The sequence below is a fragment of the Orycteropus afer genome, unplaced genomic scaffold (genome assembly GCF_000298275.1).
Source record: "Orycteropus afer afer isolate SDZICR_OR568_19922 unplaced genomic scaffold, OryAfe1.0 scaffold00046, whole genome shotgun sequence".
Classification (NCBI taxonomy): Eukaryota; Metazoa; Chordata; class Mammalia; order Tubulidentata; family Orycteropodidae; genus Orycteropus; species Orycteropus afer.
Window position 1 is genome coordinate 2,197,259 of NW_006921633.1, and position 24,191 is coordinate 2,221,449.

The 24,191-nt window shown below is 38.8% G+C and overlaps 1 protein-coding gene across 1 annotated transcript in view; it reads left to right on the forward strand.

Annotated features, from left to right (window-relative positions):
* Nucleotides 1-22,495, forward strand: part of CFAP36 (cilia and flagella associated protein 36) — a 43,641-nt gene extending 21,146 nt beyond the window's left edge. The window contains exons 4-10 of the mRNA XM_007938009.2: nt 9,255-9,369; nt 12,942-13,029; nt 14,988-15,039; nt 16,938-17,040; nt 21,230-21,369; nt 21,557-21,706; nt 22,394-22,495. Coding sequence (XP_007936200.1) covers nt 9,255-9,369; nt 12,942-13,029; nt 14,988-15,039; nt 16,938-17,040; nt 21,230-21,369; nt 21,557-21,706; nt 22,394-22,495 — 750 coding nt within the window. The remainder of the gene's footprint in view (nt 1-9,254; nt 9,370-12,941; nt 13,030-14,987; nt 15,040-16,937; nt 17,041-21,229; nt 21,370-21,556; nt 21,707-22,393) is intronic.
* Nucleotides 22,496-24,191: the final 1,696 nt, after the last annotated feature.

Consider the following 24,191-nt stretch of genomic DNA (forward strand, 5'->3'; position numbering starts at 1 on the left):
ACTTGCCCTTGAACAGAGAGTAGCTAAAGCAAATGGAAGAAATGACAAAAGAGGTGAACAGAAGATTTCAAAGAGCAGCTCAAGCAGACAAAAACAATTACTATAATGAAATATGGAAAGACCAGGAGTTTGAAAACCAAAAGGGAAGAACATACTTGGCATTTCTCAAGCTGAAAGAAGTGAAGAAAAAATTTAAGCCTCGAGTTGCAATATTGAGAGATTCTCTGGGAAAAATATTGAATGATGCAGGAAACATCAAGAGAAGATGGCAAGAATACACAGAGTCACTGTACCAAAAAGAACTGGTTGATCTTCATCTATTTCAGGAAGTGGCATATGATCTAGAACCAATGGTACTGAAGGGGGAAGTCAAAGCTGCAATGAAAGAATTGGCAAAGAACTAGGCTCCAGGAATTGACGGAATGCCCACTGAGATATTTCAACAAACGGATGCCCCATTGGAAGCACTCACTCGGTTATGCCAAGAGATTTGGAAGACAGCTACCTTGCCAACTGACTGGAAGAGATTCATATTTGTACCCATTCTAAAGAAAGATGGTCCTACAGAATGTGGAAATTATAGAACAATATCATTAATATTGCACGCAAGTAAGATCTTACTGAAGATAATTCAAAAACGTTTGCAGCAGTATACTGACAGAGAACTTCCAGAGGTGTAAACTGGATTCAGACGTGGAACAAGGGATATCATAGCTGTTGTCAGATGGATCTTGGCTCAAGGCAATGAATACCAGAAAGATGTTTACTTGTGCTTTATTGACTATGCAAAGGCATTTGATTGTGTGGATCATGACAAATTATGGATAACATTGTGAAGAATGGGAATTTCCAAACACTTGATTGTACTCATGAGAAACCTGTACCTTGACCAGGAGGCTGTCTTTCTAACGAACAAGGGGACACTACATGGTTTAAAATCAAGAAGGGAGTGTGTCAGGGTTGTATCCTTTCCCCATACTTATTCAATCTATATGCTGAGCAAATAATCTTCCTCAAAGTTGCTTCTTATATACTGGAAGCAGCCCACATCCCTAAACCAGCTACACAGCTGCTCCAGTAGATTCTTCCATGGATTACAAATCTTACCAGGGGAATAAATACATCCAGCTCCCCAGCCACTTAATCAGGGCCAGCCAAATTGACATCCAACCTTAATTACCACAGATGTCCTGTGTCAAGCTTATATATATAGTCAAGCTTATATATATATTCATGGGTATAGTCCCATTTGCTTTCCTACACCTGTTCAGCATATGTGTCTATGTATGTATGCACTTGTAGATTATTATTATTATTATTACTGTTATTGCATGATTGTATATGTAATAGTATTTATCTTTGTTGCCTTCAACTCTTGCTCCTCTCGGTGTCTTCCTTTGCTTTGATCATTTTGCACTGATCTCCTCCTTATTGTATATTGCCTTTCCCTTCACCCAAGAATCTCAGTGTTCCTAGGCTATGAGATCCCCTTTTCCCATCCCTGGGAGCCACTAATAAACTTTGGTCTCTATATACTTTGCCTGTTCTAGATATTTCATGTAAGTGGGATCATATGATATTTGCCCTTTTGTGACTGACTTATGTCACTCAGCATAATATTTTCAAGGTTCATCCATGTTGTGGCATGTATCAGGACTTCATTTCTCTTTATGACTAATAATACTGTTGTGTGTGTGTACCACCTTTTATTTATCCATTCCTCTGTTGATGACCTTTACGCTGTTTCTACTTTTTGGCTGTTCTGAATAATGCTGCAGTGAACATGGGTATACAAGTATCAGTTTGCTTTCCTGCTTTGAGTTCTTTTGGGTGTATACCTATGAGTGGAATTGCTGGATCATATCATAATTCTATGTTTAACTTTTTGAGAAACTGCCAAACTGTTTTCCATAGCAATGGTACCATTTTACAATCCCAGTAGCCATACTTGCCAATACCTGTTTTTTCCATTTTTTTAAATTATAGCCATCTTAGTTGATGTGGTTTTGATTAGCATTTCCTTAGTGACTAATGAGGAACTTTGGTAGCATAGTGCCTAAGGCACTTGACTGCTCACCAGAAGGTTGGCGGTTCAAACCCACCAGCCAGTCCTCGGAAGGAAGGTTGGGCAATCCTACTTCCATAGTGATACTGCCTCGGAAACCCAAGGAGGGGTCGCTATGAGTCGGGGCCAACTCGACGGCAAAACAACAACAACAACAGCAGTGACTAATGACATTCAGCATCTTTTCTAGGATTTCTTGGCCATTTGTTTCAGACTTGAAATGTCTATTCAAATCCTTTGTCCATGTTTTTATTGAATTTGTCTTTTTGTTGTTAAGTTGTAGGAGTTCTTTATATATTTTGGATATTAAACTCTTATTATATATAGCTCCCTCAAATTTTCTCCCAGTCTGTAGAGTTGTCTCTTTTCTTTGTTGATACAGTCTTGTGATGAACAAAAGTTTTTAATTTTGAAGAGGTCTCTTACCTAGCTTGTCTTTCGTTGTTCATGTTTTGATGTTATATCTAAGAATCCATTGTTTAAAAACTTAGTCCTGAAGTTTTACTCCTATGTTTTTTTCTAAGAGTTTTAGTTCTTATATTTAGGCATTTGATCCATTTTGACTTAGTTTTTGTAGATGGTATTAGGTAGGGGTACAGGTTCATTCTTCTGTTGTTGAAATCCAAGTGTCCTGGCAGCATTTATTAGACTGTTTTTTTCCTCCTTGAAGGCATTGTCATTTTTTTTTTTTTAATTATAATTTGGGTGAAAGTTTACAGAGCAAATTCACTTTCCATACAGCAGCTCACATACACTTTGTCTCATGACACCAACTACAATTTCCCACAATGCAACAGCTCCCTTCCCACTTCCTCCCCATAGTTATCTCTTGCATGTGTCCTTCCCTCCAATGTACTCCTGCCTCCCAAGCTGTCTCCCTGTGCATACATAGGCCTTTTACTCTCCCATGATTGACTTCTCCAAGGAGTGTATCTAGAGTGTATCTAGCTGATATGCCTGTCTTTTATTTGGCTGGAAGCCACAGGAGTGAGTTCAATTCCAGACCTGAAGGGCAGCTAGGGGCCATAGTCTCAGGGGTTCCACCAGGCTCTATCAGACCAGAAAAACTGGTCCCTTTTTTTTTTTTTTTTATGATTTTAAGTCTTGTAATACATTGTTCTCCGACTCTATCCAGGATCACATACATAGATCCCTCTCTGAGTGGTTGACAGTTGTAGCCAGGCACCATCTATATCTTCTGGTCTCATAGTCACATAGGCTGAGGATCTTATGGTGTTACCAGACCCTTGGACTAATTGTTTCCATGAGTCTTTGGTTTTCTTCATTCTTCTTTGCTCTGGACAAGGAGAGACCCATCATTGCATCTAGACGGCCGCTTGCAAGCTTTGAAGATCCCAGTCGCTACTTGCCAAAGTAGGAGGTGGAACGATGATTTTGTGTAGTATGTTATGCCAACTGAGCTTGATGTCCCTTGTGACTATGGTCCTGAGCCCACAGGTCCAACTAACTCCTCATTCCCTCTGGGTAGCTGGCTGTGGCCAAGAAGTGACTATAACATTGTCCCTTGACAGCTCTACTATATAGTTGGGAATTCTCACAGTACATACCAATACACTTGTAGAAACATGGTCTGCCAACCCTATACATGATCTTGGGCACACTCCCCCATGCGTTGTTGTTTTGTGCCATCGAGTTGGACCCCCAACTCATAGTGACCCCTCTTTGGGTTTCCAAGGTGGTATCACTAAGGAAGTAGATTGCCCAACCTTCCTTCCAAGGAGTAGCTGGTGGGTTTGAACCACCAGCCTTCTGGTTAGCAGTCAAGTGCCTTAGGCACTACGCTACCAGAGCTCCCCCCCGCCGTGCATAGGCATACCTAATAGTTCAACCTGTCCACCCATCTATCCACCTATGTATCAGTGTTTGCCTTCACTGACAACACATAGTACTTTATGTGCAGAAGCGTTCATCTTTGTTGTGTGTACCTCCCATGCACCACCCTCTGTCTTTCTCTGCCTCAGTGCCACCATGCTGATCACTCACATTTGGTACATTGCCCTTCTCTTCACCCAAATCAATAATTGTCATTACCTGTCTAACAGTGTCCTCCCCTCCCCTCCTACCCCTGGTAACAAACAAAGAAAATTTCCTTCCATATATAAACTTTTCCTTGACTTTTTACATTAATGGACTAATGCAATATTTGTCCTGTGATTGACTTATTTCATTCAGCATAATGCCCTTCAAGTTCATCCATGTTACATGGTGCTTTGCAGATTCTGTGTTATTCTTTAGCATTGCATAGTATTCCGTTGTGTGTATGTACCATAGTTTGGTTATTCAGTCTTCTGTTGATGGGCACCTAGGTGTTTTCATCTTTTTACTGTTGTAAATAGTGCTGTGATAAACATAGGTATGCGTATATCTCTTCTTGTCCTGGCTCTCACTTGTTTAGGATATATATCTAGTAGTGTAATGGCTGAGTCAAATGGTATTTCTAATTCCAACTTTTTAAGGAATCTCCATACTGCTTTCCATGGTGGTTGTATCATTTTATAGTCCCAACAGCAATGTGTGAGAGTCCCAGTCTTTCCACATCCTCGCCAGTATTTTTTATTTTGTGTCTTGTTGAACTTAGCTACTAGTGCTGGGGCAAGATAGTATCTCATTATTGTTTTGGTTTACATCTCTCTAATGGCTAATAACTGTGAGCATTTCTTCATATGTTTACTGGCTGCCTGAATATCCTCTTTGGTGACGTGTCTCTATTAACGTCTTCCGCCCATTTTTTAATTGGATTATTTGTCTTTTTGTTGTTGAGGTGTTGGAGTTTTTTATAAATTCTAGAGATAAGTCCCTTATCAGATATGTCATTGCCGAATATTCTTTCCTAGTCTGTAGGTTCTATTTTGACTCTTTGGAGAAGTCTTTGGAAGCACATAAAAATTTAATTTTTAGAAGGTCCTATTTATCTAGTTTATCTTATTCTGTTTGTGCATTTTTGGTTATGCTTGATAATCTATTTATGCCATATATTGCAAAAAAAAAAAAAACCCAAATTCACTGCCATTGAGTCTGATCTGACTCATAGTGACCCTCCTTGAGTTTCTGAGGCAGTATCACTACTGGAGTGGATTTTCCAATCTTCCTTCCGAGGAGTGGCTGGTGGTTTTGAACCACCAGCCTTCTGGTTAGCAGTCAAATGCCATATATTAGAGCCCATAAATTTGCCTATTTTTCCTTGAGGAATTTTATAGTCTGAGGTTTCACATTTAAATCTCTGATCCATCTGGAGTTAGTTTTTGTGAATGGTGTGAGGTACAGATCTTGTTTAATTTTTCTGCAATTCGATACTCAGTTTTGCCAGCACCATTTGTTAAAGACACAATCTCTTCCCCATTTAATGGATTTTGGCCCTTTGTCAAAGATCAGCTGACCATAGGTCAATGGATCTATTTCTGGGTTCTCAATTCTATTCCATTGGTCTATGTGTCTGTCATTGTACCAGTACTAGGTGGTTTTGACTACTGTGGCTGTATAGTAGGTTTTAAGATCTGGGAGTGTGAGACCTCCTGCTTTGTTCTTCAATAATGCTTTGCTTATCTGAGGTCTCTGTGCTTTTCATATAAAGTTAGTGATTGGTTTTTCCATATCCTTGCAGAATGTTGATGGGATCTAGATTGGGATTGCATTGAATGTATAGATTGCTTTGGGTAGTGTTGACATTTTCACAGTGTTCAATCTTCTTATCCACAAGCATGATATGTTCTTCCATTTATGTAGATCTCTTATAGTTTCTTGAAGTAGTGTTTTATAATTTTCTTTGTACAGGTCTTTTGTGTAAGATTTATTCCCAAGTATTTTATTTTTTTTTTGGTAGCTATTGTAAATGGTATTGATTTCCTTATTTATTTTTCAGCAGTATCTTTGCTGGTGTTGAGGACTCTAACTGATTTTTGGATGTTGATCTTATATACTGCCATGATGCTAAATTTCTCAATTAGTTCCATTAGGTTTTTTACTGAGTCTGTTGTGTTTTCTAGGTATGGGATTATATCATCTGCAAATAGGGATAGTTTGACTTCTTCCTTACCAATTTGAATGCCTTTGATTTCCCTTTCTTGCCTTGTTGCCCTGGCTAGGACTTCTAATACAATATTAAATAGAAGTGGTGATAGCAGGCATCCTGGTCTGGTTCCTGTTCTCAAGGGGACTGGCTTTAGTCTTTGTCCGAGAATAATTCTAGCTGTTGGTTTTGCATAGGTGCCCTTTCTTATGTTGAGGAATGTCCCTTCTATTCCTATTTTGCTGAGTGTTTTGATCAGGAATGGGTGTTGGATTTTATCAAATGCCTATTCTGCATTGATTGATACGATCATGTGGTTCTTTTCCTTTGTTTTATTTATGTGGTGGATGATATTGATTGTTTTTCTAGTGTTGAATCATCCTTGCATACCTGATATGAACCCCACTTGATCATAATGAATTATTTTTTTTATATATTATTGGGGTCTATTGGCTAGGATTTTGTTGAAGATTTTTGCATCTGTATTCATGAGAGATATTGGTCTGTAGTTTTCCTTTGTAGTGATTGACGTCTTTGCTTGGTTTTGGTATCAAGGTTTTGCTTGCTTCATTAAGTGAATTTGGGAGGATTCTGTCCTCTTCTGTGGTTTGGAATAGTTTGAGTAGGATTGATGTCAGTTCTTTTCTGAATGTTTGATAGAATTCTCTGGTGAAACCATTTGGGCCAGGACTTTTTTCTTTGGTAATTTTTTTTATGACCTGTTCAATTTCTTCTTTTGTTATGGATCTGTTCAAGTTTTCCACCTTAGTCTGTGTTAGTTTAGGTAAGTAGTGTGTTTCTAGAAATCTGTTCATTTCTTCTAGAATTTCAAATTTTTTAGAATACATTTCTTCATAGTGTCCTGATACTATCCTTTTCATTTCAGTTGGTTCTGTTGTGACATCACCCATTTCATTTCTTTTTCATGTTATTCTCTCCTTTTCCTCTTTTAAATTTACCAGTGGCTTGCCAATTTTATTGATCTTTTCAAAAAACCAACTTCTGGTCTTGTTGATTTTTTCTGTTGTCTTTCTATTTTCTGTTTCACTGATTTCTGCTCAAATCTTTATTGTTTCCTTTTGTCTAGTGATTGTAGGCTTTTCTTGCTGTTCTTTTTCTAATTGTTAGAGATGTTGAATTAAGGGGTTGGTTTTGCTTCACTCTTCTTTTTTGATATGTGCATTTATTGGTATAAATTGCCCTCTGATCACTATTTTTGCTGTTTCCCAAAGATTTTACTATGTTGTATTTTCATTCTCATTTAATTCAAGGAATTTTTTAATTGCATTGTTTATTTTTTCTCTTACCCAGTCTTTCTTTCTTTTTTTTTTTTCCTAGTGTTTACCATTTCCTTTTGACCTTTCCTACCTCTTCCTGCCTTCTGAGCTTTATCTCTGGTGAATGATAAAGATTTATTTATTTATTTTTAAGAGTTTGTTTTACATTCAACATTACGTGTACATTTAGTTTCACTTCCCATATACCATCCCCAATCCTAACCCAGTCTCCTCCCCTCCCTGACCAGTAATCCTCCCCCCATGGTCCTCATAGTTTAACACTCCTGTGTGTCCTGCATTTCCTTCATGCGAATGTTGCCCCTCTGGTGCCCCTCTGGTGGTTGATTGCTCCAAGAGATGCATTTCCATAGAGTATGTGGGTGCGTCACCCTGGGTTGAGTGGTCTGCATGTACATCTTGTTTACTCTTGGGCTGTGAGCCAGCCCCTGGGAGTGAGCTTTATTCCAGGCCCAGAATGTATTCCAGGACCATAATATTGGGGGTCTTACCAGACTCCATCCAGCCAATAATTCTGGTCATTACTGAGTTTTTGGATTTTGCTCCACGTTTTTCTTCCCACTTTATCCAGGATCTCCAGATTTGATCCTTTCCTGAATGGTTGGCATTGGTAGCTGGGTACCATCTAGTTCTTCTGGTCTTGAAGGCCATCATGTCCTAGGGCTGATTGCTTCCCAATGCCCTTGTTTTTTTGCACTCTTCTTTGCTTCCGATGCTAGGAGATCATTACCTGCATCTTAGGTGGCCACTGAAGCTTTTAAGACCCCAGTCGCTACTCACCAATGTAGGATGAGGATCAAGGATTTTATGTATTTTGTTGTGCCAGTTGAGTCTCACGTCCCCCAGTACTATGGTCCTGAGTCGGTAGATCCATTGGATCTCTCTCCCGCAGTGTCTGGCTTACCTGATCTTTCTTAAGGAGGATATTGTTCAGTTTCCATGTATTGGCTCTTTTTCCGTTGATCTTCCTATAGTTGATTTCTAATTTGATAGCATTGTGATCTGAGAAGATGCTTTGCAGGATTTCAATGTTTTTAAATTGATTAAAGTTTGCTTTATGGCCTAACATATGATATATCATGGAGAATGTTCCATGTGCACTGGAAAAGCGTATTGTGTTCTTCATTACTAGCTCATTACACTTATTTTCCAGACTCCATTTTTGAGGGCATTTAATTTTATTTAATTAGATATTTTTTATGGGAGCTCTGGTAGCATAGTGCCGAAGACACTTGACTGCTAATCGGAAGGCTGGCAGTTCAAACCCACCAGCCACTCCTCGGAAGGAAGATGGGACAGTCTACTTCCGTAGTGATACTGCCTCGGAAACCCAAGGAGGGGTCGCTATGAGTCGGGTCCAACTGGACGGCACATAACAACAACAACAACAACAACAGATATTTTTATTAACTAAGGAAAGCTTTTGTAGTTACTGATTTACCATTAAACAAATAGTAAATTTCAAGACAAAAAGTAAGTTTCTTTAGTTTCAAGTGAAAGAATATAAATGAAATAGATTATTTTCATTGAAAAACAAATCCAGATACTGAAGTGGTAACTTTAGAAGAATAAGCTAGATTCCTGGGTTGTTTTGCAGAGTTGTTCAGCAGTAGGTTGTTGGGAAAATGCATCACTGTCAGCCTTAGCTTCCTGGAGCATGGGGTTGTGAGAATCAACCTCTTGAGAACCCAACTTTAAAGGCTTTTAAGATAAAATCAAAAAGTTATCTTTTTTGAGTCATTGGATCATAAATAATAGCATAGCATTCTTGATTTAATGCACCATTTAGCACTAGAGATGATATGAATGTGTGGGAAATAGTTTAAAAAATTGAATCTCCATTTAACCTACAGATTTCTTTCTACAGGCCATTTTGCAACCTGTATTGGCAGCAGAAGATTTTAATATCTTTAAAGCAATGATGGTCCAGAAAAACATTGAAATGCAGCTGCAAGCCATTCGAATAATTCAAGAGAGAAATGGTAAACTTGTTAAAGTTAGAAATTTAAGTGCTAAATGAATGCTTTGCATTTTTGATCATTCTTATTTGAATACTATCTCACATTTAGTGGCCTTGAGTAATTTTATTTCAAGTGTGAAAGTCTATGGCTGACTTGAAGTAAAAGAGTACAACTTGTTAATTGGCATGTATTTGACACCTGAAGGAAAGCAGACCAGAACTTGATTGAATGACGTTTCAAATTTCAGAAAGTTTGGTTTTCTGCCCAGCTATTTGTATATGATATTTCGTGGTCAAAGTTACTCTGGAGAGGTGGCTCCTTTTTTTCTCTTCTCCTGGCTTATCGTAATTAGGGTCTCATGGAAAGTAGTGGATTATACTTTAGTGAGCATCTGAAGTACTTGGAGATCTTGTTGAGACATGCATTGGTGGCCCCTAGTTTTTAATTCAGTTGGTCTGGGTTGGGATCCTGATAATTTGTGTTTTTACAAATTCCCAAGTGATGGTGAAGCTGCTGGCCCTGGTACTGCACTGAGAACCACTGTAATAAGGCAGTGGACAGATATGGTACACAGCACCAGGTAGAGGGGAAAACAGAATCCAAAGTCCCAGTAACCCTCTTTGACTTTATCTTTTCTCTGACTCTGTGTAAGTTCAGTTTATCTCCAGATCTTTCTGATTTTGTTCCCTTCTTATATACCTGAACTGTGTTTGACATCCTGATTCAAAGCATCTGAGTTTCTAACCATACTGCTTGTTATTGTACCATCTCCCTTTCAACTCAGATTCTTATCTCTGTTTCAGATTTCTGGCTCTGGTATCCTGACTGTAATGCCTATGTGTTCCTTTCCTCAGTAGATTTCCACTGATACTCTTTACCATTCTGTAACCTGTCTGATGGTTTGGCAGCAGGCCCCTCCCTTTGATTGTTTCTTGCAGATATGCGAACTATAATTCAGTTGTATTATTTGCTCTTAAACATCTGCATCATGTGGCAACAGGGCTTCTGTTATTAGGCAAACGTTACAGGGTTCAGGGCCTTTCATTTGTCTAATGTGAGTAGAAACTCTATCTCTTAGAACCAACCACCACCATAACCATCCCTTAAAACACTGAAAAGCTGCTACAGCAGGTCAGAGAGCACTTTAGCCTTGAAGAACTCATTACACATTGCTCTTGCTTCGGTATAAATGAGTTTGAGAAACAGTGTCTTTCTCTTTGCCTTTCTACAATGGTTTGTTTTCTAAAATCCTTGCTTCTGAATTTTTCTGAAACTATGCTTTACTCTCACCTATGGGGTAAAGAATTTGAATGATTGTTTTACATTGATAAAATTTATTTTCAGGGCATTAGTTTTGATGAAAGAAATAGTGACTATGACATTGACACTGTATAGGTTCAGTTTAGAATTTAACTGGAAACTCATTTAGATTTTACCAAAAAGATAATAGATATAGCTCATAATCTCAGCTGGATGCTTCAAGCTACCAGTAGCAGAAAACACCAATAAAAATGGCATAAGCAGTAAGAAATAATCATCTCACAGAGCAAGAAGTCCTAGAGGAAGGGAGGGAAGGCAAGCAGATCGAGGCTTGATTAATTCAGTGACTCGGTGATGTTATCAAGGATCCTGACACTTCCCATCCCTATACTCTGCCATCCTCAGGATATTCTCTCATGATTGTAGTCTGGCTGCATGGAATGCAGACTCAACAGTGTCTCATGAAGAAAAAGGATGTTTCCTCCTGTACATCTCTTTTGGTTAGCAAGATAACATTTTCATGGAGCCCCCTCAGGAGTTTTCCCCTCAGGTACTACCGATCAGGATTAGGGTCACAAAGCCTTCTTAAGCTACGTGGCAAGGGAAATGAGATCATTACGCTTGGTTTAAACCAATTACAAGTCACTCTGGATGCCAAGGATATGCCTCTTTATTATTTGGATACCTGATAACTGCACAAAATCTGGCTTACATTAGCAAGGGAAGGAGAAGGGAGTAACGTGGTGTCATGGCTGCTATTAAACCATAGAGTTGGACAACTTACTTATGTTTAAATGTAAACCAATAATTTCTGCCTCTGAGTTATTAATACTTATATTTAAGAATGTTGCTTAAGTGAGATTCAGGAGTAGTGCCTTACAGCTATGTTGATTGCAGGCTATTTGAAAATTAACGTTTGTGGTGAGAAACCTCAGACGTGCTCTGATTCTTGACTATATCTTATCAGCGAATTACAGGAAAATGCAAATCAGAGCAGTATTTTGATGGTTTTGAAGTATTTCATACTGTTACATTGTTCTTCCCTTAGTACTTTTAATTTTTATTAGAAAGACTATTGGAGAATACTAATTTTATATCTCTTGACTGAGCAAAAATGCACTTAAGATTAGTGGATTGTAATAATACTTCTTGGTTGTGATATTGTACTATAGTTTTGCAAGATGTTACCATTGGGGAAAACTGAGTAAAGGATATGCAGGATCTCTATTATTATTTTTCACAGCGGCATATGAATCTGTTACCTCAAAATAAAAAGTTTAATTAAAAAATGTACTTAAATATCAAGGGGATAAACATAATAAAGCTACTATAATTTAAAGCAGATCTAAAATCCCAAAGTCGTATGTGGATAAAGTAATGGAAGGTAAAAGCCGATAGACATGCTTCTAATATTGTGGAAATGTAATAACGATAGATATGAACAGAACACTTATTACCAGTCTCTCTGCTTGTCAGGAAGATATAGGTAATAAAGTCATTTAAGGTGCACTTAAAATTCCTTGTGTCAGGGTGATGTGGGTATTGTCCTAATTTGTAGTTATTAAACTGGTAACTGATAACAAGGGCAGAGATTGTGTTATTCATCTTTATATCCTTCTAAAGAGTTTAGCAAGGAGCTCTGGTGGTATAGTGGTTAAGCCATTTGACTGCTAACTAAAAGGTTGGTGGTTTGAACCCACTAGCCACTCCATGCAAGAAAAATGAGGCAGTCTGCTTCCGTAAAGATTTACAGCCTTGGAAACCCCATGGAGATTGCTGAGTTGGAATGGAATCGACTGAATGGTAGTGAGAGTTGAAGTGCCTAGTACCACACTGTCTTTGTATGTAGTGAGCAGGGCCCTGTTTAATAGTAGTTGTAGTATGAGTTAACAGTATCAACAGGCTATTTCAATTAACAAATTATATTTGTTTTTAAACCTCTTCTCCCTTAACACTTTCATGAGCATAATTTCAATATTTACCTCAGCTTAAGTGGTTTCAGTGGTAATACTCTTAGGCATTATACAAGAACAGCAGTAACAGTGTCATTATCAAAGACAATAGCTTGTATTAATAAACTTATATTGCCATATATGATTATTGTTATTTTAAATAAATAATACAAATAATTACTAAGAGACATTTCTAGGTAAAATGATTAGATTTTTATGAGACTTACTCTCCAAAACAAAAATAAGTTAGAGTTAATCACTTAGAACATTAAGTGGTAGATCTCAATAAAGTAATTTGTACTTCTTGATGAACTATAATGTGAGAAATAAATGTTTTCAGTTGAATTGATGTTCTTCCATGTGGACTTTGGTTTTCAACAGGTGTGTTACCTGACTGTTTAACAGATGGTTCTGATGTGGTTAGTGACCTTGAACAGGAAGAAATGAAAATCCTGAGGGAAGTTCTTAGGTATCCTCCTTTAATTATTTTTTTGAATGAATCAGTAGTAGTACTATAATATGCCCTGTGTATGCTTTTTACCCAGAAAGTATTATGAACTAATAAAATACTTGAATTATCTACTAAAGACCCTGAAATGATTTGTGAATTTTATTTATGTATAACTATGTATATATTCCTCGGAAGGAAGATGGGGCAATCTACTTCCGTAGCGATACTGCCTTGGAAACGCAAGGAGGGGTTGCTATGAGTCGGGTCCGACTCGACAGCACATAACAATAACAACGTGTATATATTAGGAGCTCTGATAGCGTAGTGCCTAAGGCATTTGACTGCTAACCAAGGCTGGCAGTTCAAACTCACTAGCCACTCCTCAGAAGGCAGGTTGGGCAATCTATTTCCATAGTGATACCACCTCGGAAACCCAAGGAGGGGTTGCTATAAGTTGGATCCAACTCACTGATGGTGAGTTTTTTGTGTTTTTTTTTTTGTATGTATATATTAGGAGTCCCTGGGTGGCTCAAATGGTTAAGCACTCAACTACTAACTGAAAGAAGAAAGGCCTGGCAATGTACTTCTGAAAGGCCAGACATTGCAAAGCCTGTGGTGCACAGATATACTCTGAAGCACGTGGGTTTGCCATGATTTGGAATCAACTTGATGCAACTGGTTTTATATGTAAAATTTCTTAGTCAACAGAAGAAATTATTTTCAGATTAACTCATAGTAGATCAACCCAAATGGAAGGATCTTCTGCTTCCATTATGGAGACAGAAGACTAGATACCTTGGGAAAAAGTTACAGTGGACCCAGCATGATCCCTGGAAAGGGATGAATAGTGGCCTGAGCTGAGCAGCGTACTCCATGGCTCAGTACTGGGAAAGGCTCATTCCAGCTGTCTCACAGTCAGAAGAGGGTCATCTAGACTCCCACAGAGAAGGAGAGTGGGAGGTGTCTGGCCCAGATGAGAATCTTGTCATCTTCTCAGCCTGGCAAGGAGCATGCAACTCACTAAAGGGGTCTACACAGAACAGGGAAAGGGCAGTAGGCATTTCCTTTTCCCTTGAGCCTGTTATCTCCTGACCCCTCTGGAAGTTTTGGAAAGGAGGGAGGATTGCGGTAACTCATTTATAAATCTCCTGGTAATGTAGTGGTTTAGGACAAAAGGATACCTGTAGCCACTGTGTCATCTGCAAAATGGAGTGTTGACTTTTGCTGGTCCTTCCTCTCCAGCTGTACTACTCAGTTACGCACAACCATCTTCTGATATCCTGTATTCTCCTCACCTACCCACTAACAGAAAGGTTGGCAGTTCAAGTCCACTTAGAGACATCTTGGAAGTAAGGCCTGGCAATCTGTTTCTGAAAGGTCACAGTCTTGAAAACCCTATTGAGCAGTTCTTCTGCACACTTGGGGTCACTCTGAGTTGGAGTCAACTTGATGGCAACTAACAACAACTGTGTAAGAGGTGGCCAAGGGAATTAATTACACACATGTACGAGAGTAGATTTACTGTTTTCCTGAATCCGACTGCCTCAGTGAGCAGTTTATAAAGTTGATAGGATGTGGCACAATAGCATCAGAAGAGCTTTGTGATGGCTCAGATGCCAGTGGAAAAGCTAGAATGAGGGGAGAAAGGGATCATATCCAGAGAGGTTTAGCGGATCTCTCTAAAGGAGATGAAAGGGATTCACCATTCAGATTTGAGTTTAGGGTTTTAGATATGTTGGTCTTTGTTCAGCTTGGAGTCATTCACATTTCTTGAGGAAATGATATGCCTGTGTTTCATGTTACTGACTATATTATGCTGCATGTGTCTTTCCCAGTTGATCGTATGCAGCCTTATAGCAAGGCCTGCTTATTTTCCATCTTTGTGCCCAGTATGCCTTGCATGTTTTGTGGGCTGTTTGAGTATTTGTTTTTTGATCAGAAAATTTACTTTTCCACTTTATTTTTGTATATTTCAGAAAATCAAAAGAAGAATATGAACAAGAGGAAGAAAGGAAGAGAAAGAAACAGGTGCCTGTATCTGCAGCTGTGTATATTAATACAACAGAAGTATTTCATTGCTGTTATTATCTTACTAGGTTTATGCCTACTTTTGGTTGTTAAAAGTTTAAGCTTATGTAGCACTACACATTTCTCGGTTTTCATATTCTCCTGGCACATTTAAGCATTTATATGAAACTATTACCTATTAAGGAGCTCTGGTAGCATAGTGCCTAAGGCACTTGACTGCTAACCAGAAGGCTGGCAGTTCAAACCCACCAGCCACTCCTCGGAAGGAAGGTTGGGCAATCCTACTTCTGTAGTGATACTGCCACGGAAACCCAAGGAGGGGTTGCTATGAGTCGGGGCCAACTCGATGGCAAATAACAACAACATTACCTATTAAGAATTAGTTTCTTTGTAATTCCTTATAGGTTATAATTCATCCAGCAGCCTATATTTCCAATTCCATGATAACAACCCAAATTATTAAATCCAAAAAATTGTAATACCATTTCTATTTTGGGAGAGTTCCTTACAAAAATTCCTTCATTTTATGAACAAAAGCATTTAAGAAAAATACTTTACTTCCCCTTCTCCTTGACTCTCTGTTTTGAAATAGCTACTACAGAAAGTTCCCTGCAGCCCTTAACATTATCATCTTCAAGTAGAATGATTCAGTATCACATTTCCTGGTACACTGTTCGTGCCTAAAAACCATCTCCATAAAGTGCCTGACATTTCCTAAGGGTAAATTAACCTGTGGTAAGGGAAGCTAATATTTATTCCTTCCTCTCTCCTTTTCTAGCTGCTGCTCTTTCCACATTGTCCCAGTCTCCCTGAAAGGGAAGGGAAATGGAAATTTAATACAACCTCTCTCTTAGTCATTTAAAAGTAGTTTCCATTTCTCCCTCCTCACTCATTATGGCATATATATATGCTTGTATCTTTTCACCATCTGCTTCTTTGAAAAACCTGTTTACTCCAAGGTACCCAGTGCAGAGCAGGAGAGAGACATTTTAGGATCAAGACATGGTTGAGGAAATCCCTTTTAGTATATGGAGACAAAGTTCTTAGAAGTTAAAAAAGATATTTTAATATAAAAGGATAGAACAGAAACCAGTTCAAAACTGTTATCTGAAGACAGGAGTATTAACTCTCTGATTTATAAGCAAACTACATTAGGTAGGTACTTCAGGCTTCTTGAATAATACTATGTTTTAGGGCATAGAATTGTTTTTATGGTTTTTTTTATCCCCCTTGACTTTGTGTTATGGAAAATTTTAAACACAGGAGTAGAGAGGAGAATAATAATGAACCCCATGTATCCAGCATGTAAGGAGTGTAGATGTCCATGAAATATCTAGTTAGCTGTATTACAATGGGGTTTTCTTCTGTTTTTAAGGAAAATTGAGTATCAGTTTACTTAGTTCTTTCCAATCTTTAAATGATTTCTTTGGTTTAAATACATTACTCCATTTTAGAAACTGATATAAACCAATTTGTGCCAACTTCAGGCATTTCATACTAGTGTTTTATAGATTATTTTAAGTGGAAAAGTACCATATAATTCAGTAGTTTCATTTCTTCTACAGTCTTTCCCAGGATTATGTTCAGGATTACATGATAATATGGTGAAGCCTGGGTTTCAACTCAGTTCTAGCTAGGTCTGAAGTCCTAACCATAATAGTCACTTTTAGCACTGCATGATTTGAAATAGAATGTTTACTTACTGCATAAAACAGAAGATATATAGTGCTGGCAGCATCATAAAAACTTAGGAGAAATAGAACTTTTTGTTTATTATTCAGTAGATAGATTAGACAGTTATTTTTGGTTAAACTAATGTCTTGGATCCCTTAAGTAGTGAAGTTTTTGAAAATAATCTAAAATGTGTATTTTTTTAATTGAATTATGGATTTCTAAAGTTATCAGAAGCTAAGACAGAAGAACCCTCAGTACATGCTAGTGAAGCTACAAAAGTGACTAACTCCCAAGAGGATGGCGAGCACTTTGCACACCCACTCTCAGGTGAGGCTGAGGTGTACTGAACTTCCTCTAATAATGTGAATACAGGTAGTCCTTGACTTACGACAGGATTCTGTTCTGATGACTCCATTGTATGTTGGTTCTGATGTAAGCAATTACCATTTTTGTTTTCTGTTTTCATTATTATTGCCTTTTATTATCAGTATCTTTGTAAATCTTATCTTTATTTGGCTTTGGGGTTGGAGGCATTACATATAATCGTCATCCAATTACACGCCACAACATTGTATGCAGTACGTATTACTAACTTAGATAAAATGTACAAAAAACCCCAGATGGTGGTAAGTGTGATTCATGCTAACGTGAATGCATCACAAGTTAGAGGCTACCTGGATATTGGTATGGAATGGGTTATTTCCCATGTATACTGTTTTAACCTTCAAAAATCCTGGGATGGAGTATTGAAGACACGTTTCATGTTCTCCCATCATGGTATTTAAAGTTCTTTGTGAATTTAGCTAAAGAGGTGGCAGGTAGGACATACCCAGCTGATGGAGAGGATGTAGTCCCCAAATTTCCAAGTAAGGCCTGGAACCCAGAGCAGTGAGCAAAAATTCTTGAGGAAGCCACCAGCTCCTGTGCCATGGATGCACCTTACAAGACAGGGCTCACATAGCATCTGGGATTCTCTTCCTTGTCCACAGTTGTATGTTAATTGTGAGTGAGAAGTTGACCAGAAAGATAACATTAATTAGTTTCCTAATGAATAAACATAACTAGAATATAGGAGGTAGTCAGTTTGTTCATATGTTAAGTAGTCAGAAATTCTGTGTTTGAAACCAAAATCAATGAGAATCCTTGTGGAAAATGTTAATGGATGAACTTTAATTTCCCCCATATTCTGCTGATTGTGAGTAGAATAACTTCATTTGAATTACATCTTTGAAAGCACCTGCTTTATTTAGATCTGTGTGAGCTTTGTTTCAGTTTGACGTTCCATATTTCTTTGTTTTATTACATAGAGCTCATTTCATGGATTTAAATTTTGTTGGTCATAATTTGAATGAATTTGCTTTGTCTACCTCATTAACTGGCCATTATGTGAAACCATAGAAAACCTGCTCTCAAAATATATGTAACTTAATTATATGTATCAGTGGCATAGAACAAATGGTAGTTAATTTCAAAAGTAATTATTTTAGTTTTAAAAAACTGTTATATCTTTTTAAAAATGGGCATATACATACAATACTGCATTGTCAGTGAAGGCAAACATGGGTATACAGGTGGATAGATGGGTGGACAGGCTGAACTATTAGGTAAGTCTATGCAGGGGAGAGTGTGCCCAAAACCATGTATAGGGTTGGTAGACAGTGTTTCTACAAGTGTATTGGTATGTTCTGTAAGAATTTCCAGGTATATATACAGCTGACAAGGGACAAGGTTGTAGTCACCTCTTGGCCACAGCCAGCTACCCAGAGGGAGCGAGGAGTTGGACCTGTGGGCTCGGGACCATAGTTGCAGGGGACATTAAGCTCAATTGGCATAACATACTACACAAAACATTGTTCCACAACCTACTTTGGTGAGTAGGAACTGGGATCCTAAAAGCTTGCAAGCAGCCATCTAGATGCAATGATGGGTCTCTCCTCGTTCAGAGCAAAGAAGAATGAAGAAAACCAAACACTCTTGGAAACAATTAGTCCAAGGGATTGGTACATCATGTGATCCTCAACCTATATGACTATGAGACTAGAAGAACTAGATGGTGCCCGGCTACCACTGTCAACCACTCATAGGGGATCTATGTAGGAGATCCTGGCTAGAGTGGGAGAACAATGTGGAACAAAATTCAAAATCATTAAAGAAAAAGGACCAGGTTTGCTGGTCTGATAGAGCCTGGTGGAACTCCTGAGACTATGGCCCCTAGCTGCCCTTCAGGTCTGGAATTGAACCCACTCCTGTGGCTTCCAGCCAAGCAAAAGACAGGCATATGAGCTGAACATTGACATTAGGAACATACACTCCTTGGAGAGAACAGTCGTGGGAGAACAGAAGGGCTGTGTGCACAGGGACTTAGCCCAGGGGGCAGATGTGCAATGGAGGGAAGGACACAGGGAAGAGGTAACTATAGGAAGTGGGAGGGGAGCTTTTACATTGTGGTAAATTGTAGTCAATGTCATGAGACAAAGTATATGTGAACTGCTGTATGGAAAGTGAATTTGCTATGTAAACTTTCACCCAAATCACAATAAAAAAAAGGGCATATTCCAAGAAATTACTTCACATGCACAAGGCGATGGAATACCATTGTGAAAGAATCAAAGATATTCCACTCCCTTTGCTCATGTCTTTTCCTGCTGGAAATGGATATCATAGCCTCTCAAGCTGATGCAAAGAATTGCCAGATCTGTCTGTGATGATCTTTCTTTAGTCTTGCTGGGTTTCTGATGCTCCTTTTCTAGGACTTAAAGAGTGACTAAGTATGTAGGCTTCAGATACTTTACTCTTTAGGTCTGAGTTAGACTACTGTATAGAAATATATTACAACCAACAAACTTAAGGCAAGAACTGTTTATAGCAAGCTCATGAGTTGAATATAAATGCTATGTGCATGGTTCTTCCCTCTTCAGAAGTGAAATGAACTGTCCCCTTTCCAACTCTGTGGTTTCATATTTGGGGCCTAAGCTTACTGCTGCTAGAGTCAGCAGCATCAGTAGGAACAACTGTAGTTTGATTCTATCTGAATGTGATGACCAACTTTGTTAAGCTCATCTTTGTTTCTGTTTAAGCTAGTTCTAAAGCTCCCTGCCAAGTAGGCTTGGAGAGCTAGCTTCAGCCTCATCTCTTCCAGGTAGCCTTCCCTTACTGCCCTAGGGCCTGTAGAGCTTTCCTTCCTCCAGTCTCCCTGGCACTACAGTGGGTCCACTCACCCCATGTGAAAGTTGTATTTCCAGTTTTGCTATGCCAGGAGACTTTTAGAGACAGGTGTACCATGTTCTTCTAAGTTTTCAGTTCTTAAAGAGTGTCATTTTCATGTAGGCCTTTGTCTACTAGGAGCCCTGGTAACATAGTGGTTAAAACATTTGGCTGCTAACCAAAAGGTTGACGGTTCAAACCCGTCAACTGTTCTGCTGGAGAAGAATGAGGCAGTCTGCTTCTGTAAAGATTAACAGCCTCAGGAACTTTATGGAGCAGTTCTACTCTGTCCTAAGGGGTTGCTAAGAGTTGGAATTGACTTGATGGGAGTGGATTTTTTTTTTTTTTTTTTGCTTATCTTATTCTGCTTTCTTTCATAGCTCATGTACTTACACTGCAAATGTTTCATCATAAAAAAAAAAAAAAAACCACCTTATCTTATAATGAAAAATGTCTCAAAGAAGCAATTTGAATGTTAATCCTCTTTCTTTACATAGTTGCAATATTGATGGGAAATACTGAGCCCTGATGTTAAATGTGCTTCCATATTCTCCTTGCTTTATGAGTCTTTGGGAGCTCTGGTGGCGTAGTGCCTAAGGCATTTGACTGCTAACCAGAAGGCTGGAGGTTCAAACCCACCAGCCACTCCTTGGAAGGAAGGTTGGGCAATCTACTTCAGTAGTGCTACCACCTTGGAAACCCAAGGAGGGGTCGCTATGAGTTGGATCCAACTCGATGGCAGTGGGTTTGGGTTTTTTTGGTTTAGGAATCTTTTTGTATTATTAATGCATTGGCAGGGGTTAGAGTTATCTTCCATATGTAATCACCAACAAAAATGACTGAAAGTAATCATACTTACCCTTTCAATACAGAAAATTGTAGCTTTACATTGTTTTGAAAATACAGAGCCACTTACAGTTGTCACCTGCAAGCAAAAGTTTTGAAACCAACTACATTAGAGTGAGGAATTAGTATATTGTTTACAATCTTGCATTATTACATTTAGTGTAATTTTGATCTTTAGACAAGGATAATATCTTTTTGTAGCTATAGTACCTTATCAGTAGCAGGAGTTCAGTATTTGCTGAATTGTCATTAATCACAAGAAACTGTTTAAAAATATTTGGTAGTGTTCAAGCTCCTTGAGGGCAGACTTTATCCTTCTCTCCCAGTGCCTGGCACAGTGAGGCACTTAATATGTGCTGATTGAATAAATATGAGCAAAAACAAGGATTCACATTAGCTCTGGTGAACCTAATATTTAATATTTCTTGTAATTTTCTTATTGACCTCATTATCTAATTGCTGGCAGAAGTTAAAGTGCATTTTGCTAATCGGTCAATACAACCATTGGCAAGAAAGCTGGAAATGTTGCCTGAAACTTCCTCCCTCCCCCAGAAAGGACTGAAGATGGCTGGCTTAGAACATACAAGCATGGAAGGACCAATAGCAGTAAGTAAGACATTATTTAGGAACTGTGAGAAACATGACAATGTTCTGGGAATGAATTATGTAAACAGCTGTACACTTGGCTGTTTTATGATTTTGAACACAAATTTCTAACTGAATCAGTCACATAGTATCTGTGCCATTCATTATGTAGACTTGAATTTGGTATTTCTTCTCCTCTGTGATCCAGAATTTAGCTGCACTTGGAACAGAAGAACTGCGCCAACGAGAACACTATCTGAAGCAGAAGAGAGACAAGTTAATGTCAATGAGAAAGGATATAAGGATTAAGCAGACAGAAAATAATGAGCAAAAAGGAAATCCTGCAGGGGAAGTAGAGGTATGCCCTGCCTCACAGCATGTCAAAATTTGTAAATCTTAAAATCAAGATATTTGCCAAAAAGTATCAGTACTGATACTTGTTTAGGCGAAAGGGATATACCCATCACCATATGTAGGTTTCACAGATGGTATTTCTGCATATGTATTTGTATATGCTGTAATAATGTCCATATAAATAGAACTCACGGGGCAAAGTTATAACTTCTTAGCCACAGCAACACTGAGGGAGTAAGGGGAAAAAAAAAGTATCAGTAATGAATTTTCTTGATAGACCCATTCATCTTACCCATCCTGAAGTGCCAGCAGCTGCCAGGTCGTTTCTAGGCAGTTCATTAATGGCGAGCAGGATTTTGTGAGGCAGAAATGATAGCAGTTTCATCATATGTTTTTTCTCTTATTTCTTTACTTGACCTGCTGAGTGCATAAGGGTCAGCAGGCTGCTTTATCTGAGTCTTTTGAAGTGTTTGAAATGTTTTATTGTAGAACAGTATTAATGCCCAAGCTACCTCCTCCCAACAGGCTTCCCCAAGGGATTTTACAAAGCCATTTAGAAAACTTAGTCTACATGTGGCTTATCTTACTGAAAATAATCCTAATCTTTATTAATCTGAGATACGATATTGGGAATTTTAGACAGATGAATCCATTTTATACTAAAGCTATCTTTTTTTTTTTTTTTTTAAAGGAAATGACAGAGAAACCAGAAATGACAGCAGAGGAGAAGCAAACATTACTAAAGAGGAGACTGCTTGCAGAAAAACTAAAAGAAGAAGTTATCAATAAGTAATAATTTCCTGAAACAATATAGCAAACAAGCAGTTCCGATTTTCTTAAAAATAAATTATTTAATCCTTAAAACCGACAGTCAGTTTCAGACAAATACTTGAGTTTGTATTACTGTTTTACACATTGGAGGTGGAAGATAGTGGGGAAGTCAGCTAACTTACACTGACCAAACCAAAAAACTCCATTGCCATCAAGTTGATTCCAACTCATAGTGAGCCTATAGGACAGAGTAGAACTGCCCCATAGGGTTTCGGAGGCTATAAATCTTTATAGAAACAGACTGCTTCATCTTTCTCTTGTGAAGTAGCTGGTGGGTTCCAACCAATGACCTTTCAGTTATCAGCCGAGTGCTTAATCACTGTGCCACCACAGTGCTCTTACACTGACCATTTTAATACAAAAGCTGGTTACTTTTGTCTCCTGGAGAAAGGGTAAAGAAACTAGTTGATAGTACATTCATTCATTCAGACTTGGTTCCCAAAAACCAACCAAACTCACTGCTGTGGTGTCAGATCCGACTCATAACGACCCCTCCTTGGGTTTCCAGGGCAGTATCACTACGGAAGGAGATTGCCCAACCTTCTTTCTGAGGAGTGCTGGTGGGTTTGAACTACTAATCCTCTGGTTAGTAGTCAAATGCCTTAGGCACTATGTCCCCAGAGCTCCTTTTATGCCGTTCTTTTGTTCTAGGTGCTACAGATATAGTAGTCTACTACATTAACAGAGTTCCCATCCTCATGTGTCCAGTGAACAACGTTTTAGAAACAAGTGCAAAGTGGTATAAACAGGGCTGCCTAAACCTGGAAAAATGTTCAAACTGATTGGAAGGCTGATTACAGGGAGAAAAGCGAACAGTTCAGGCCTTGTAGAAGGGGAGAATAAAGCATGCACTAAGGAGCTGCAAAAGGAGCTCTGGTGGCGTAGTGCCTAAGGTACTTGACTGCTAACCAGAAAGCTGATGGTTCAAACCCACCAGCCACTCCTTGGAAGGAAGGTTGGACAATCAATCTACTTCTGTAGTGATACTGCCTCGGAAACCTAAGGAGGGGTCGCTATGAGTCAGGTCCGACTCGACGGCACATAACAAGGAGCTTCCAGGAGAAAACTTGTAATTCTGTGCTTTACACTCTCACCCCTAACACCTCAGGGGACCAGAAAAAGGGCTGTAGTTTATGCTTAGCTCTGGTGGCGTGGTGCCTAAGGCATCTGACTACTAACCAGAAGGGCTGGCAGTTCAAACCCACCAGACACTCCTTGGATGGTTGGGCAATCTACTTCTGTAGTGATACTGCCTCGGAAACCCAAGGAAGGGGTCGCTATGAGTTGGATCTGGCTCAACGGCAGTACCTTTTAGAAGGAGCTGCAGGGTCAGTATGGCTAGAATGCCTATGTACAACAAGGAGGCGCAGGGATTGGATATGAAACTGAGGCTCAGCAGGGTGCTTACTGTGCAGGCCTTGCAGGAAAGGTAACAATGTTAGATTTTATAATACAGGCAAAGCTGAAAAATTATGTTATCATCAAAATTTTCATTTAAAAATAAATGTGTGGGGGGGGGCAAGATGGCGGACTAGGCAGAAGGATTGCACAGACCCTCTTCAACTAAGAAAAGGGAAACCAATTAACACAGACACAGAAGATAATCTTGGACCCCTGAGCCTTGAAGGAAAGGATGCAGATTTGGACTAAACCCCAAC